A 15,023-nucleotide genomic window follows, 5' to 3' on the forward strand; every position below is an offset into this window, starting at 1 on the left:
CTGACCAGTCTTGTCATGCTGGAAGTAGACGGATAATGAGAGATTGAGTGGATGGAGGAGCCGAGCCAGGATTCTGCTTTTTCCACGCAAACTTTCCCATTGTGTCTTTGAACCAGCCTGTCTTTGTCGGTGAACCATTGTCTACAGAGCAGCGCCTTGGGGTTAGGACAGCATTTTTACTTCAGTTTTAAATACTTGTAACTTAAAGCTGTGGCTGCCCCATCCCTGGAAGCATCCAAGGCCAGGTTGGATGGGGCTTGGAGCAACCTGGGCTAATGGAAGGTGGAACTGCGTGATGTTTAAGTCCTTTCCAACACAAACCAGTCTGTGATTCTATGTGCAAGTGGCTGTAGTGGGCCTCTGCTGTGACTCTGAAATGCAAGAACTTAACTCTAGTTACGTGCTCCTCAAAAGAAGGTTTTTTCTGTAGGTGTGGTAGGAACGTGGGCTTGAGGTTGGGCAGGAGGGTGACTAACCTTAGGAGAGGCTGGGGAGGGAAGGTGTGAGTGTGCTGCTGTTTATGCAAACACCCTGATAGCTCGAGCACTTCAGAAAATAGCGTAGAAACAGAGGAAATATCACCAGGAAATATCACCTGGGCAGGGCAAATAGCTGTGGCGTTACCGGTGAGGAGGTGGGACTGTGATGGCTCGGGAGCTGACACAGAGGTGTGATTGGGTCTGCACCTTCACCTGGATTGCCCTGGTCTGAAGGAGAGGTGGGCATGGCTGAGAGGATGTGTCAGCAGGAGCCTGGCACGGAGGTGATGCAGGGGCAGTGACGGGCAGCACATCTGCCTCCTCTCTGAACACAGGTGTGCCACCTTGGAGCTGCGAGAGAGCTGGAATGGGGGGTGTGTGACCTCCTGCACATCATCACATGTCTGATGGCATCCAGGCAGGATGCAGTACCCTTCCTCTCCTTGCCTGGAACAGTGCAGGCACAATCCTGGGGCTGATACAGCTGGAGTAGCAAAAATATCTCAATGGCATTTAGGACTGTGACCTTTAAACGCTTCCACAGGCTGACCCAACAGCACAGAAAACACTTTGGGTGAGGCAGGGCTCGATGGAGATGTGCTGTGAATCACACTCATGTTGCTGTTGGTCTCTCAGTCCCAGGCATGTGAGTTTGGGACAGATAAACACAATTTCCTTTAGTATGACGAATTCAACTGGGGAGGGCCCGTTGCAGTTGTCTCTGAAGGCTTGGATGAGTGTTGAAGCAGTGGGATAGACTTAAAGCATTGGTTTGCATTGGCTGTCATTTCCCAAGTATTAAAATTCCCAGCTTTTGAAGACATTTGGCATGGAAGTGCATTTTATCCACTCTCCCTGCAAAGCTCTGCATTCTCTGCAGAGTAGCTGAATGCCCTCCAGTCCCATGGGGTGGCTTTCCCAGTATCACTCCCCTCCAGCTGGAATGATAACCAGTCATACCAGACAGGAAAATCCAGGCTCAGGATGGCTCGGACATAAGTGTCAGACAGGCTGGTTAGATCTGCCAGTCTCCAGGGCTGGATGCTTCCTAGGAGGCAGCTTCCATGAGCCCTGGGGAAAATGCTGCCCCTTTCCACAGGCTCTCTGTCCTTTATCTTTCCTCTCTGCAAAAGTGTGGCACTGCAGGCTGGTACCCGTGCTACCTTTTAGCAAATTAGCATCCAACAGTGTCTTGGGGGAAGCGTGTCTGCAGGATGCCAAACCCAGGAGAAGTTAGGAAAGATGTTTGCCCTGAGCTCTGCTAAACTTGGATGCTATCGTCACTCCTCTTTGGGATTCAGTAAAGAGTTCCCAACTGTGTGCTCTCCCAGGATTTAACCGTGAACAGGGCGGGATCACACACAAAACTGATACAAGGGGGCAGCCTGTGCTCTGCTCGTCCAGCGGCTCCCAGTGGGAAGCCTCAGCTGTTGTGTTTCTGGACTTGTGTCACACTTAACAGCTTCCAGCTGTTCCCAGGTGTGCGGCTGAACGGTCTCAGGCTCCTGTCTCAGCTTAGGACTGCTTCACCTCCCAGCTTTCCAGCTGGGAACAGAGCCAGGGCACACATGCTGGAAAGGCATGGCACATCAGCTTGCATCTTCATACTGCTGGCAAAACTCTAGGTACGCCAACAACACGTCTCTGGCGTTGGGAAGACAGGAGTGATGTAGATTTCATCGAGTCCCCCAGTCATGCAGGAGAAAGAAGGCAACATTGAGGGTGATCGGTGCAGCAATCTTCCTCAAGGTCCCTTTACATTGCTGCAGGGTCTGCGGGGTCTAACCTGCATTTCTGGATTTCCAGGATGCCTCCATGCCTCTCCCCACCCAAAAACCTCCCCTAAACTCTGCTTTGCTGCAGAACATCAAGACAAGCCAGTTCTGCTACTACTCTTGCCTGGGAATTGAGCAAAGAGCACCAACCTCTGTGTTTTGGAAGAGGAGGAAGCCCTTCTTTGATTTCAGCTCTTACCTCCTCTGTCCTTCTCCAGGTCTGAGTTCTGGTGGTTCAGAAATGCTTCTGAAAGCTGCCTTTCAGGGGAAAAAAGCCCTTCTGTGATGAGAGCAGGCACGTGTAGCACCTACAAAGACGTTAATTCCTTTGTTCTGTACAGTCAATTAGCTCGGATTGTGATCCTCTGCCGGCGATCTGGGTGCTTGGGCAGATCCAGTTTTTCCTTGCTAGTCTGCTGTCCGTGACAGTGGTGTGTGCTGCTCTCTAGTGGTCCCGGCTCCGAGCCTGCATGCACTGCAAAATGAGAACCTAGGTGGTGCTTTTTTGATATATATTTATATATATATATATATGTTTTAAATTTATTTTTACACAGCTGCCTCGTGCCACGGCAAGCCTAAACCTTGTACGTACACAATTCCAGCATTTAGGCTGCCCACGTGCCCCCAGCCCCAACTTTGAGGCAAGAGGAAAGTCCCTCATTTTGTTGTGCTTAGGTTATGTTGGGAAACGTCTTTCCAAGTGCCTTCCTCGTACTCCACATGGCCAGAACTGCCAGGTGAAATGCTCACTCCTGGCTGCCCCAAACAAGATGGGAATGTGGGGTGTGGAAGGGAGGGGAGATACTCAAACAGCTTCAGGAATGTTCTGGATCCAGCGCAAGGCTATGCCCTGCGACAGATTTGAGTCTTTAGGCCTTATTAGTTTTCAGGGTGCGTGTCGTAAGTGACAGGCGAGATTAAAGCTGAGGAAAGATCAAAGCGGGTTTCATGGTTTTTATGGCTTTGTGCTTCTTGGTTTCACTTTCATGTGTCTCCCGGAGCCTTTCTTCTCTCCCTGTGCACTGCCCTTTCATCTCCCTCCCCGTTTCCACCTGGCAGGGGGGAGGCTTGGTGACCTTGCAGCCTGGGGCATGGCTTGTGTGCTCGACCCACCTTTCCTTCACCCCCCAAATCTGAGCAATGCTGGATTATTTTAGCCCAGGACAACTCCTTTCAGTATCGATTCTTTCAGCTGCTGAGATTTACGTCCTTTGCAGAAGTTGGGCTGGAGTTTATCTGTCTCTTCCAGGAGCATCTCCGGGTGTGAGGCGCTGAAGTCCAGAGTGCTGATTCGGGGGTGCTGGTTCCAAGAGAAAACTTGACAAGGGGCTTTCCAAGGGGAGGGCTGCTCATTTCATTGGTATTGCAGCTTCCTTCTCCATGACGACCTGGATTTCCCCTCCTTACCATGTGCACTTCTACTTGCTGCTGGAGAGCAGTTGCCCTTGGCTTGTTTTTTTTTTTTTTTAATATAAAAAACTCTACTCCTATGGTGGATTGTGGGTGAAATGTGGAGAGAGCATCTTCGCCAAGGGAAAAAAGTAGGGAGACACTTTGCAAGAAGAGGAGGGGCCTCAAAGCCTGAAGTGGACATTAATGAAAATAATGACTCTGGGTGTAAGCCCCAGAGTGATGGTCGAGTTTGGGTCCATTCCTGGCATGTTTTTGCCCTTGTGTGTGGTTGAGGAGAGGCACTGGTTTGCTATGGATGACCTACTGTCTTCTGACTTAACCAGTAGAAAACAGGTCACGGCCATGTCAAGCTCTACCAGAAATAGTAGTTATGGGTTATTCTGCAAGTAATGTGGAGACAACTTAATTATGGGCTCAACTGAAATGGAAACCACAGGTAACTGGAGAAATAGAAAATGCTTATCCAGACTCTAACCAAACTTGTAGCTGCATTTATCAGGATATCAAGCTCCAAGGGGAAGGGGAGGAGACTTTGCTGTAACACTCCTGGAGAAGCTGGTGCCAGGACTGTTGACAAAGTGTTTGCCTGAATGTGCTGCCCAAGTAGCAATAACTCAGCTCCAGCAATCGCAGCCTTTGAGTTGAGCAGAAACTTCCCGGCTCGTGAAGCAGGGGCTGGATGTAGCTGGAAGAGTTTCAAGGAGCCTGTTTTGGTTTTGTGAATGGACCTGGAGTGCTGCTTCGGTAGCCCCAGAAGGAAGTGCTCAAAGCCAGAGACCTTCCTCCCAGCCAGTGAGGATATGTAGAACATCAGGTTGAAAAGGGGGCAGCAAGGCAAGTTGACAGGCACAGCTCGCTTGCAATGCTCCCAGCCACTGTCCATTGGCTCCCTCCTGTCCATTGGTTTCTCTCCTCATCCCATTGCTCCACAGCCGGGGGTTGAGCTGTCGCTGTCACACGACGCCCCGATGCAAATGGCCAACGGCACCCGCAGGCTCGGTGGCACCTGCGGCGTCTAGACTGGTTCCTGTGTCCACATGCAAATGTGTGGGGAGGGAGCCAGGCCCATGGCCCCAGTGACATTTTCTGGGAAAGCCCTTGGGTCCCATTCCTGCTTCACATCCTCCGTGCCAGGCAGAAGTGCCACTGAGGAATAACACCGCTTTTCTGCTCGGCGTTGGGTTCGTTTTGGAGTAACTCACACTCGAAATGAGTCGAGAGCTCGAGGGGGTGCTGGGGTGTTCTCCACGGTGCTTTTCTAGTGGCAAGGAGAAGCTGGCACAGCGGTCCGGGGATTTTCTCCTGCGCTTGCTCTGTGCCATTTGCATCTCTGGGGTGGCCGGGACATCCCAGAAACTGTCCCCACTCTGGGGTTGGGTGGCGACAATGTCTGCTATTGCTGTCCCTTCGGCAGAAAGCTGCTCCACAGAGGTCCTACGACTCAGGATGGACTGGGGAGGCAGGAATGTTGCATTTACATTTCTTAAAAGTTTTCTTTAGTTTCTCTTGTTCTTGCTGGCAGCCTTTCTCCATCTTCTTTATCCGATCTCTCTTACCGTATTCCCTTCTTTAGCCCTCAGCATGCCAAATACTTTTAAAGGTGCCAGAGCAGGTTTCTTAATCGCTTGCAGAGGTGTCACACCACTTTGCTGTCTCCAAAAAGGAGCCAAACCTACGATTTTGTCCCCTTGCATCACCAGCAAGTTGTGCATCTTGACTTGAAGACAGCAAGTAACAGTGAGCTTGATGTGTTGCTCATCCAGCCTAAATTTGGACTGATTTCGTTAGGCTTTGGCTAATTCTGGTGCTCTCGTGTTGACGCTGAAATATGTGTGGGTTTCAGGTTTCTCGGGTTTCAGCAGGAGGCATCTTTATCTTTGAAGCAGGTGAAGGACCACAAACCACAGTGGTGAAGATTCACTGCAGTTGGGGTTTTTGGGGGATAATTGTTTAAAAAAAAAACCAGTTTTTTTTTCTTTTCTCTCCTGCAAGGAGCCCTGAGTGAGTTGTGGGGAAAGGAGGGGTAAGCTGAAAAATCACTCTCTCAAAACAATGGTTTCAGAGAGACTGAGAGGTTTGTTTGCTGCAGATGTCTCTGATGCAGCCTCTTGTGAATCCTCCCTGAAGAGCTGGCATCTCCGTGGCATTGACGTCGGGGTTGGGTTTCTGCCTGTCCTGGTAAATGTGGAAAAGGTTTTCCATGTGGCCTTTAGGTGCTATTTGCACCACTGTTTCTTGGAAGTTTCTGATTTAGGTACCATGGGCAGGATTCAGCAGGTGTAAAAAATACTACAAAAATCCAATTAAAATTAGATAAAAAATTAATTAAATTAAAATCTTGCCTGTACAGGGGCAGCTGCTGCAGAAAATGGAGAAGCTGTGAGGGTGCTCTGTATGTGTTTCAGTTGATGCTGGCCTGGATGCAGCCACACGTCCCTACATGAGGGCCACTCTTGTGAATTCCTGGCATCCAGGAAGCAGTCAGCTTAAATATAGTCACGGGTCACATCCTCACTCTGCTTCTCCCTTTGCAGAATTTACCACTCGTTGTGCAGAAATACTGGCCGCCGCCACAACTGCGGTTTTTCCTTCTGAGAAAACACCACAGTGTTCATCAATTACACATTACTCATCCATCACAGTACCGTGGCTGCTGCCGAGCCCCTTCACAGACCCTCTTGAAATCCAGCCAGCTGATGTTTCTGTGGCTCCTGCTCCTTTCCAGGGTAGGCAGGAGGCGGACACCTGCGCTGCGGCCACAAATCAGGGACATGATCTGGCTCATCTTGGTCTGTCCATTGCGTGTGTCCAGGGATAATTTTCCTCTTGTACCAATTTCGTTAAACACTGCCAGCAATGCTGTTGGATTCCCCAGGCCTGGAAGAGCACCGGCTGAATGCTCCAGCTCCATCTTTTCCACAGTGCAGCTCTGGGGAAAGTTGCTTTCACTTCTCTTGTTTTTTCCCAGCTCTAAAAAGCAGGATCATTTCAAAGCCAGGAACTTCAGAAAGATTTTCAGATGATTTTTATGCCTCCACAGCAGTTTGCATAGGTGACCAGTCATCTCTCCTGATATGCCTTTCCCACCATTTTTTCCAAGAGACTCCCACCACAACCCAGCAAGACCAGTCCTTGTTTAGGTTTCTTGTAATAATTCTCTGCAAGGAAATTGAAAACTCTGAAAGGATCGAATAAAAATCAGTTTTGAGGCCATCTCCTCTTTCACTGCCGTGACAGCAAGGCACTCATTCTTTCCGTAGGACTTTGGGAATAGCTCATGGAAGTTGTCTCTGGCCTCTCTGTGACCCTCGTGTCCAGGGAGTTAAACTCTTTAATTGTCCCCTGGACAAGCACTTCACAAGACTTTTGGACCTATGTCAGAGGAAAAACTGGGATTTTCAAGGAGAGATGCGTAGCTTGAGTTTGAGTGGAAGACCTTTTTTTTTTAATTTACCATTTTATTGCTGTATAAAATGCTGATGTGATTTGAGAGCTCCAAATTACAACATTATCACGCAACCACATCTCTTTTCTTCTGCCCTCTTCCTTCCTCCTTGCCTCGCCGCATGTCCCATTCCCCTTTTGCTTCCCGACTGGTGACTTGGCCAACTTCATTCAGGGCAAAGCCCCCGTTCCACCAACACTGGAGGGCACGGGGTGCTTCTGTGGCCATCCTGGGTGTGTTACTCACCTGGCAAGCGTGGAATTTGAAAGAGCTGAGTGGAAACATAGAGCAGAGAGGTAGTGATTTTTTTTCCACGGCATGGTGTGAGGTGTTTTCACTGATGAGAGAGGCAGCAAAAATAGCATGGGGAAAATATAGCCCCAAGAAAGAAATATGTAAATGTCTGAGTACACTAAAAACCCCCCTGCTTAGTCAGGGGCTTGTGCTCTGCTTTTATTCTGGGGATTTTTTTGTGGCTGAGGGGGAATGAAGGGTGATGTGGGTAGAAACCCACAAGAAACAAGGCGTGGGGGAGATCGTGTGGGGAATCCAAACGTTGCACTCCGTCCCAATGGCTGGTTTTAATTAATAATATTGGCAATTGAGCTTCTGGGCTGGCTGTGGGGAGCATCTGAGAAATGACATCACCTGTCTCCGTGCTCCGCCGGCCGGGTGTGACTGCCGAGGTGTGAATTTCGTGCCTGTGTCGGAGCGTGACCCTCCCCAATAAATAGGGGTGTTTGTGCGCCTAGTTCCGCAGAGCATCTCCGGGGCTGAGCCTTCCCTGAGGATGGGAGCGCCGGCTGGGGTGGGGACGGGAGCCCCCCTGCTCCCATGGCTGCTGCTGCTGCTGCTGGTGATGTCCCACTCTGTCCACGCAGGTGAGCTCCAGGTGGCTTTGCTGGCATCACCCGCGTCCTGCGCCCCGAGGGACTGGGGGAGCTTGGGATCCTCCTGCCTGTTTAGCCGAGGGCTTGCCTTGTAGCCAGGGAAGAAGTACGACCATCCTTTGCAGGGGTTCGGTTCAGCTTTCGCGAACAGTGTGGGAGCAGGGAGCTGAGGTAGAGGTGCAGGTGGCAGCTTCTCACTGTGGTCCCTGCAGTGGTGTCAGTGAAAACATGGGAAGGGAAACTTCCTTTAGCTCCCGGAGTTGCTGCACCCCTAACGGCGCTGTCTGTGCCTGTAAGTTGCCACCTTCTCTCTCTCTCTCAGCCATCCTGGAGGTGAACGGGAACCTGAGCTGTAGGTGTGCCAAGACAACCTCGGAATACATCAGTCCCAAGAAATACGAGAGCATTGAGATAAGGCCTGTGGGCAGCAGCTGCAGGCGCACGGAGATCATGTAAGTGCCGTGGGCTCTGCTGCTGCCACCATCTCGCTTCTCCACCGCCTTGCTGGAAATGAAACCTTTCCAAAAATGCCACCAGCTCACTTGCTGAGAAACATAAGGTGCAGAAACACAAGTCCCCAGGGCCTAAAGGAATCTTTCTGGCAGGGGAAAATGTACTTTCCTCGTGCTGGAGCAGGGGGTGTTTGCAGCTTGGAGGAAGCGCTTCCTCAGACACTGAGTCAGCATGAGCCGTAATGAATCTTCCCAAATTTTTGTAGCTGCTCGGTGTTGATACATTTGTAAAGCTCCAGAAAAAGTTGTCTTTGAACAATGTTCTGGGCTTCAAGTTTCTGCTCCGTGTTGGAATGTCTTGCGTCTTGCTTGTTCCCGGCTGTGTTGTGGCTTCCTCTGTCTCTGGCAGCTTTCTAGAATCGCTGGCACTGTGAGTGAAAGCTGAGTCTTCCCCGTCAGCTCTGGCTGCTTGAATCCCTGCCTTTGGAGGGGACAGGAATGCTCAGGAACTCTCCTTGCATTTCAGAATTAAATTAAGAACCTCAGGGAAGGTGTGTGTGAATCCCGAAGCCCCTTGGGTAAAGAAGCTGCTGAAGCGCATTGCCAGCACGTAAGTTGTTCGATGGAAACCCCTGTGGCTCAGGTGGCTCCAGACAGCATCCCAGCACATCCATGGTTCTAGGAAGCTCTCATGGGCCCAGGAGCTCTCACAGAGGCTGCTGCTGTCCAAAGGACCCACTTACAAAGTGATGAGGGGCAGCTCTTTGCTGTGCAAAGCAGTGTTCAGACCAACATCACCTATCTGTGGGTCTCCCTGGCTTACGCACAGTGCTGCGCTTCCAACCCATTTTGGGGGAAAAGCCATGAGGGGAGCAGTGGCAGGAGCATGGTTTGCTCATGGCAGATGCAGTAGTGTGTTGATGCTGGGCTGGGAAAGTTGCCCTCCTTCGTTGTGCCTGTGCTGGGTTTGTGGCCATCCCGGCGAGCGATGCCCACCCCGGGGAAGCGGCAGCGACTTCCCTCGGCTGAGGCAGGAGCTTCCTCTCCCGGACCCGCTTTTCTCTGAGTTCACATATTTCTCCTCCTTCTGCTTTTCACAGGAAGAAAAGATAAGTTTCCTGCTAAGGAAGTTGCTGCCCAGAGCCCCAAGGCGGGCTGGCGGATGATGCCCAGGTGTGCAGACCTGGCTGCTCCTCACTTTGGCCTCGCTTCATCCCCTTCCCGAAAGCCCCACATCTGGCTCTGGTGGCAGTGGCAGTGGGGAGGGTGGCTCACTGCTGGCCCAAGCCCCATGGCAAGTTTGTGGGGGTGTTTTCCCCTGCTCTTGGTCCCTGGATCAGTGTGAATATGGATCCTTCATTTATTTAGCTGCCTGTGGACTGTGAAGCCGTTCCCTGTCAGGGGCTGCTCCTGCTTCTTTAGGAATGACTTCGTGACTCTTTCCATGTGAAGTGCTCAGTGACAATGTGTGTGTCTGGGGGTTGTGTGGCACAGTGTGGCATGTCCTGTCCCGAGAGCTCAAGCCCAATAAAATTCAGGATTTTTCCTTCTGTTCTATTTTCCCTGGATCTCCTGGCTTTGAAGCAGTGTATGACATAGAATCATAGGACAGCTTGCGTTAGAAGTGACCTCAAAGCCTGTCCAGTCCCACCCCCTGCCGTGGGCAGGGACAGCTTCCACTAGACCAGGTTGTTTCAAGGTCCATCCAACCTCACCTTGGACACTTGAAGGGATGGGGTGGCCACAGGTTCTCTGGGCGCCCTGTGCCAGTGCCTCACCACCCTCACAGGGAAGAATTTCCTCCCAGTATCCCATCTAACCCTGTCCTCTGGCAGTGTTCCCCTTTGTCAGGGGTCCTTCCCATCCTAACCTGTTACCTCCCTTGGTGGCGATTTGAGGGCACAATATTGCTGGTAGGGAGATGGGACAATCCAGCCAAAGTGCCCCACATCCAAGTGATGGAGCTGGGATTTACAGGTGGCTGTAAGGCTTTAAAAGCCAGTCCAGGCCAATGAAGAAATACATTGGGAATGGGTGTGAGGTCACTTAGCAGAGTTTTGGGGTAAAAAAATCAAAAGCAAATGTCACCAGAGCACTGCTGGGCTGTGCCTTGTGGGGGAACAACGTGGTTGTAGGAGAAATGGGCAATACCTGATCATGCAGGACAGAAAAGCACCCCAGAAAACCTCTGGGCTCGTGGGGCTGTGTGCGCTAAGAACAAAGTCGGAGGAAACAGAAAAGAAAGGAAGGGGAAAGCAGAGCCAGTTTCAGGAAGCCAGGCCCCCTGCCAAGCCCCAAGCCACATTTTATCGGCAGTGTTGCAAACTCAGCGAGCAGGGTCGGGCAAAACCACCGCGACCCCGGGGCCGCCCGTGCCGCCTCACTTCTCCTATTTCCCGGCTCAAATAGGGGGATGCTGCCGGGGCCGGGACTGGGGCCGGCATGGCTGTGCGGGTGGCCCTGCTGCTGGGGGTGCTGCTGGCGACCCACCACCCTGGGGACACAGGTGAGGCTCCCCTCAGGTGGGCTTGGGGGATGCTGGGGGCTGTGAGGCTTTCAGGGTTTAAAGTGGGTGATCCTGCAGGGATGTGGTGGGAGATGCATTGCTCAGAGACGGTTTTGGGGTTGGCAGCGGGGTTTGGGGTGATGCGTGAGCCATGGCCGTGTGCCCCTCCAGCAATCCTGGAAGCCAACGGCAACCTGAGCTGCCGCTGCCTCAAGAGCACCCGAGCCTTCATTTCCCCGGAGAAATACAGCAGCATCGAGGTCTGGCCCGTGGGGAGCAGCTGCCGGCGCCTCGAGGTGGTGTAAGTGGCTCCCGGGGCTATGCAGCCTCTGCTCCCCCCATCTCCCCTGAATTACTTCGGTTTTGTGCTCGTTTTCTTTGTGAGAAGGGTGGGAGGCTCAGCTGTCTGCAGGAGGGGAAGTGACGTTGCTGAAAGGCTGCTCGTTTTCTAGGATTAAGCTAAAGAGCCTGAAGAGGGTCTGCGTGGATCCTGACGCCCCTTGGGTGAAGAAACTCTTGCAGGACCTCCCTCACCTGTAAGTTCCCCCTTCCCCCAGAACACCAGGGGCTCCCAGCGGGACCAGGGGCATCCCGTGGGAACCTGTCTTCACACGTTCCTCCCCCTTCTGCTTTTGGCAGGAGGAAGAAAAAGCCTCCCCGTTGAGGAAGCTGCTACCAGAGGCACGGCCAGATGTGCTGGGCCCAAAACTGCCTCCCTTCCCCATCCCACTGTCGCCTTACCCCAGTCCAGAGGGGAGCACGCTGCTGCCTGAGCCCCTTTTTATGCCTTTAAACCCTTAAAAATGCCCGTCCCTGCTTCCAGCCTCTCCCATCCCATAGCCATGTGCTGGGTGTCCCTTTTGGGCGTGACCCAGCAGGCCCAATAAAGGCGGCAGGCCTCTGTCGCTGTCCCTTGCCTCCCTTCCTGTGGCATGCTGGGGGCTTGGGATGCTTGGGGTGGGAGGCGTGGGGGGCACCAGCCCTCGGCCAAAACCACGGGAACTTTGAAGAGGTGGCCACGGCACTTTCCGCCTTTTTTGGCAGGGAGGCAGCACGGGCCACGTGCAGCGGGGGGAAGCGAGGGCAGGGAAGTTGAGGTGTGGGGCAGCCCCTTTTTCCTCCCCCTCCGGCGCTTCCCAGCCTACGAAATCCCCCTGGGGCGGGGGCCTGGCTATAAAACAGCCCTGGCGCAGCTCGGGGTGGGTGGTGAGGATGCGGCTGCTGCCGGCAGCGCTGGCCCTGCTCCTGCTCCTGAGCAGCTCGGTGCCGGCAGGCGGTGAGTGGCTTTGGGTGTCCATCCATGTCCCCCTCCAAACGCCTGGACAGTGGCGTTGGGTGTCCCAGATGGGGCTGAGCGTGGGCTCTGCTAAGCTTTCAGATTTGTTTCTTGTCCATCTTTGAGCTCAAGTTTGTCTTTTAAACCCTGTGGCTAAGCTGGAGCGGGATACTGGGGCTTGAGAGGGGAGGTTTTGCCTTGTGAGTTTGAGATGCTTCTCCTCCAGACCCCATAAAACTCAAGTGCTTGGTGGGTGGGCAATGGGTTTAATTCATAAGATGTTAGTTACATTTTCCAACCCTGCAGCTAAAGCCCCTCCATATACAGGAAAGGAAGCTTTGAGGCTGTGCTGGGAGGGATTAGCCTCATTACAAACCCCATTAACAGCAGCCCATGGGTGTCAGGGAGGGGATGGGATAGTGGGGAGGGGGATGTCGCCATCTGCCTCCCCCACTGGGGGCCGAGACCTGGTGTGGGCTGCCCTGGCGCACAGGTCTGTCTCTGGAGAGCCTGCTGACCAACATGAGGTGCAAGTGCATCAAATCCACTGCCCACGTCATCAACCTGGGGCTGATCCTCACCATCGACGTTACCCCGCCGGGCCTTCACTGCAGGAGGAAGGAGATCATGTAAGTGGGAAGCCTGGAAACCAATTCCTGCAAATTGCTCGTTTGTGCACTGGTGCAAAAGTACATAGGGGAGCAAGCCCCCAAATGCTGGGGTGCCCCTTGCTTCCTGATTTAAAGGGGGTTCCTCCCAGCGTGGCTCGTTGTGCTAAGGTAAAGGCCCCAAAATTCCATGTCTCTGCTGCCCAGGGTTCGTATCCATGCCCAGGGAGCAGAGGGGTTTTCTCTATGGGTTAGAAAAGCTTTGGGGAAGGGGCGTGCGTGGGGCTGAGGGGTCTCGTGGCCTTGCAGCCTCACCCTGAAGAAGAACAGGCGGGTGTGCGTGACCCCCGAGGCGCCCTGGATCCAGCTGCTCATCCACAAGCTGACGCAGAGGTACGTGATGCCTGGTGATTGGAAAACACACGGCATCTCCAGCACCTTGGCAGGACCATCTCTTCCCCCTGACACCCCTGTTTTCCTTTCTTTCCTCCCACAAAATCTGCAGGAATGACACCAAAAAAGTGTTGCCGCGGCCGCGGCGGGAAGCACCGTGCTGCTGGACCCCTCGGAGACCCCCCACCCCATCCGTCCCACTGTCCAGATCCAAGGAGTCCATGGTTATGAATTCCTCATGGGACAGCGATGACACAACCCCCCTGCCCTGAGATACGCTGGGTTTAGTGGCACAGTGCTGGTGCTTCCTCTGCTCTCTGGATTTTGGCAGGGCCAGGAGCCTTTCCCTGCTTCCCCCGACAAAGGCTTTCCCCTCAGGCACCCGCTGTCTCCCTCCGTTTCAGGTGCCTGCGCTGTTCCCGCACGCGACCGCAGCCCATCCCGGCTGCCACCAATAAAAGGATCAATGTGCTTCCCCCCTCGGCTGTGGCAGCTCTTTCTGCCCGGATTTGTGTAAAAATTGGGAATTTTGGGGTGGGCATTTAGGCCAGACTGTGGCACCGTGAAGCCTTTGGCTGCTTTGCCAAGGACGTTTTCGAATGCACTGCCTTTGCTCTGCTCCAGCATTTGGTGCCTTTTTCTGACGGCTCCGGGCAGGAGCCTGTAATTGCAGGAGTTGGATAGGGTCTGGTGCTGGCTCCTGGCTGTGGAAACACACAAGTGGGAGATTTCCCAGTGACTGGCTGAGGCTTTCTGTGCAGCCCCATTTTCCTGGGATGGGGACCCTGGCCTGGCACAGGAATGTGCCTTGGCCACATGGACTGAGGTGACACAGGTGTGACTTACGACCCTGTGCAGGATTATCCCTGTTTATGATCTGGCTTGGCCATTCTGTGAGGAGGTGTTTAAGGTCTCTAGAATCACATTTGTGCCGCTCGCCCACCCACCCCCGCTGGATGCCAAAAATGTGTCCCTGGGCAGTGACAAGCTGGGAAACACCCACCCAGTCCTCTGTATCCCCCTCCTTCCTGCCCTGTGCTCCTCAGGAACAACAGCAGGGGCAAGAATGGTTGCAAAAGGGCTGTTTGTTCACTCCAGAAGGACCTGGAAGTACACAGGTGGGAAGAAACCGGTGGATGCCCAGACCTATCCATTGTGGATGAGCAATATCCCACCTCCACAGTGATTAAATTTTTTAAAAACTACTTTTTAAAGGCAGGAAAAATGTAGCAGTTCAGGGGTTGATGACCTCCCTTTCCCCAGCTGCTTGAAGGTCCAGGGCAAGCAGCATTTCCTCACACCAGAGCTCAGCACACTCTCAAATTTAAAGCAAAGCAGCTATTCCCATGAACCAGGGCGTAAATCCCCCTAAAACTGTAGTGTAAGCATACCCGGGAGTGACACTGCAGCTGCCCTGCTCCACATGCACTTCCATCTTTTCAAGGACGGGACCTCCCGGGTGCAAAGGCAACGCACAAGAAAGAAATCAGACTTAAAAAACCCCTGAGCTCTCAGAGTAACCACTGTGAGATGGTGTGGGAGCCTCCAAAGAGGATGGATGAGCCCCAGCACCGGGATCACTCTCACCTGCACCATTACCACAGGGAGGGGTTGGGTGCCATACCTGGATCTAGAGGCTTATGATCTCCACCTAAAGTTGTTTGTAATTAAAGTGAGTTCTTGGCTGATGCTTGGCAGAGAGGATTAAGATGTGAGTGGTTCCCACAAGGTTCTCTTGGGATCTGTGTCACCTTGGAACACCGAAGGGTGAAAGGGAGGGAGT

General features: G+C 52.9%; 2 protein-coding genes across 3 annotated transcripts; both read left to right on the forward strand.

The window, feature by feature from the left end:
- Positions 1-2,889: 2,889 nt before the first annotated feature.
- CXCL13 (C-X-C motif chemokine ligand 13) lies at positions 2,890-10,007 on the forward strand. The gene is made up of 4 exons (XM_010411299.4): positions 2,890-7,996; positions 8,328-8,457; positions 8,984-9,067; positions 9,558-10,007. Exons 1-4 carry the CDS (start codon positions 7,906-7,908, stop codon positions 9,568-9,570), a joined length of 318 nt encoding a protein of 105 aa, XP_010409601.1. The 5' UTR covers positions 2,890-7,905; the 3' UTR covers positions 9,571-10,007.
- Positions 10,008-10,127: 120 nt separating this feature from the next.
- On the forward strand, positions 10,128-13,444 carry LOC104696809 (alveolar macrophage chemotactic factor-like). 2 transcript variants are annotated; one of them, XM_039551454.1, is made up of 6 exons: positions 10,128-10,963; positions 11,135-11,264; positions 11,416-11,499; positions 12,733-12,868; positions 13,157-13,240; positions 13,353-13,444. In XM_039551454.1, exons 1-6 carry the CDS (start codon positions 10,900-10,902, stop codon positions 13,356-13,358), a joined length of 504 nt encoding a protein of 167 aa, XP_039407388.1. In that variant the 5' UTR covers positions 10,128-10,899; the 3' UTR covers positions 13,359-13,444. The 2 variants fall into 2 exon arrangements, with proteins under 2 accessions (XP_039407388.1, XP_010409599.1); XM_010411297.4 differs by lacking the exons at positions 12,733-12,868; positions 13,157-13,240; positions 13,353-13,444 and adding an exon at positions 11,603-11,878.
- The last annotated feature ends 1,579 nt before the right edge of the window (positions 13,445-15,023 follow it).

The sequence above is a fragment of the Corvus cornix genome, chromosome 4, assembly GCF_000738735.6.
Source record: "Corvus cornix cornix isolate S_Up_H32 chromosome 4, ASM73873v5, whole genome shotgun sequence".
Classification (NCBI taxonomy): domain Eukaryota; kingdom Metazoa; phylum Chordata; class Aves; order Passeriformes; family Corvidae; genus Corvus; species Corvus cornix.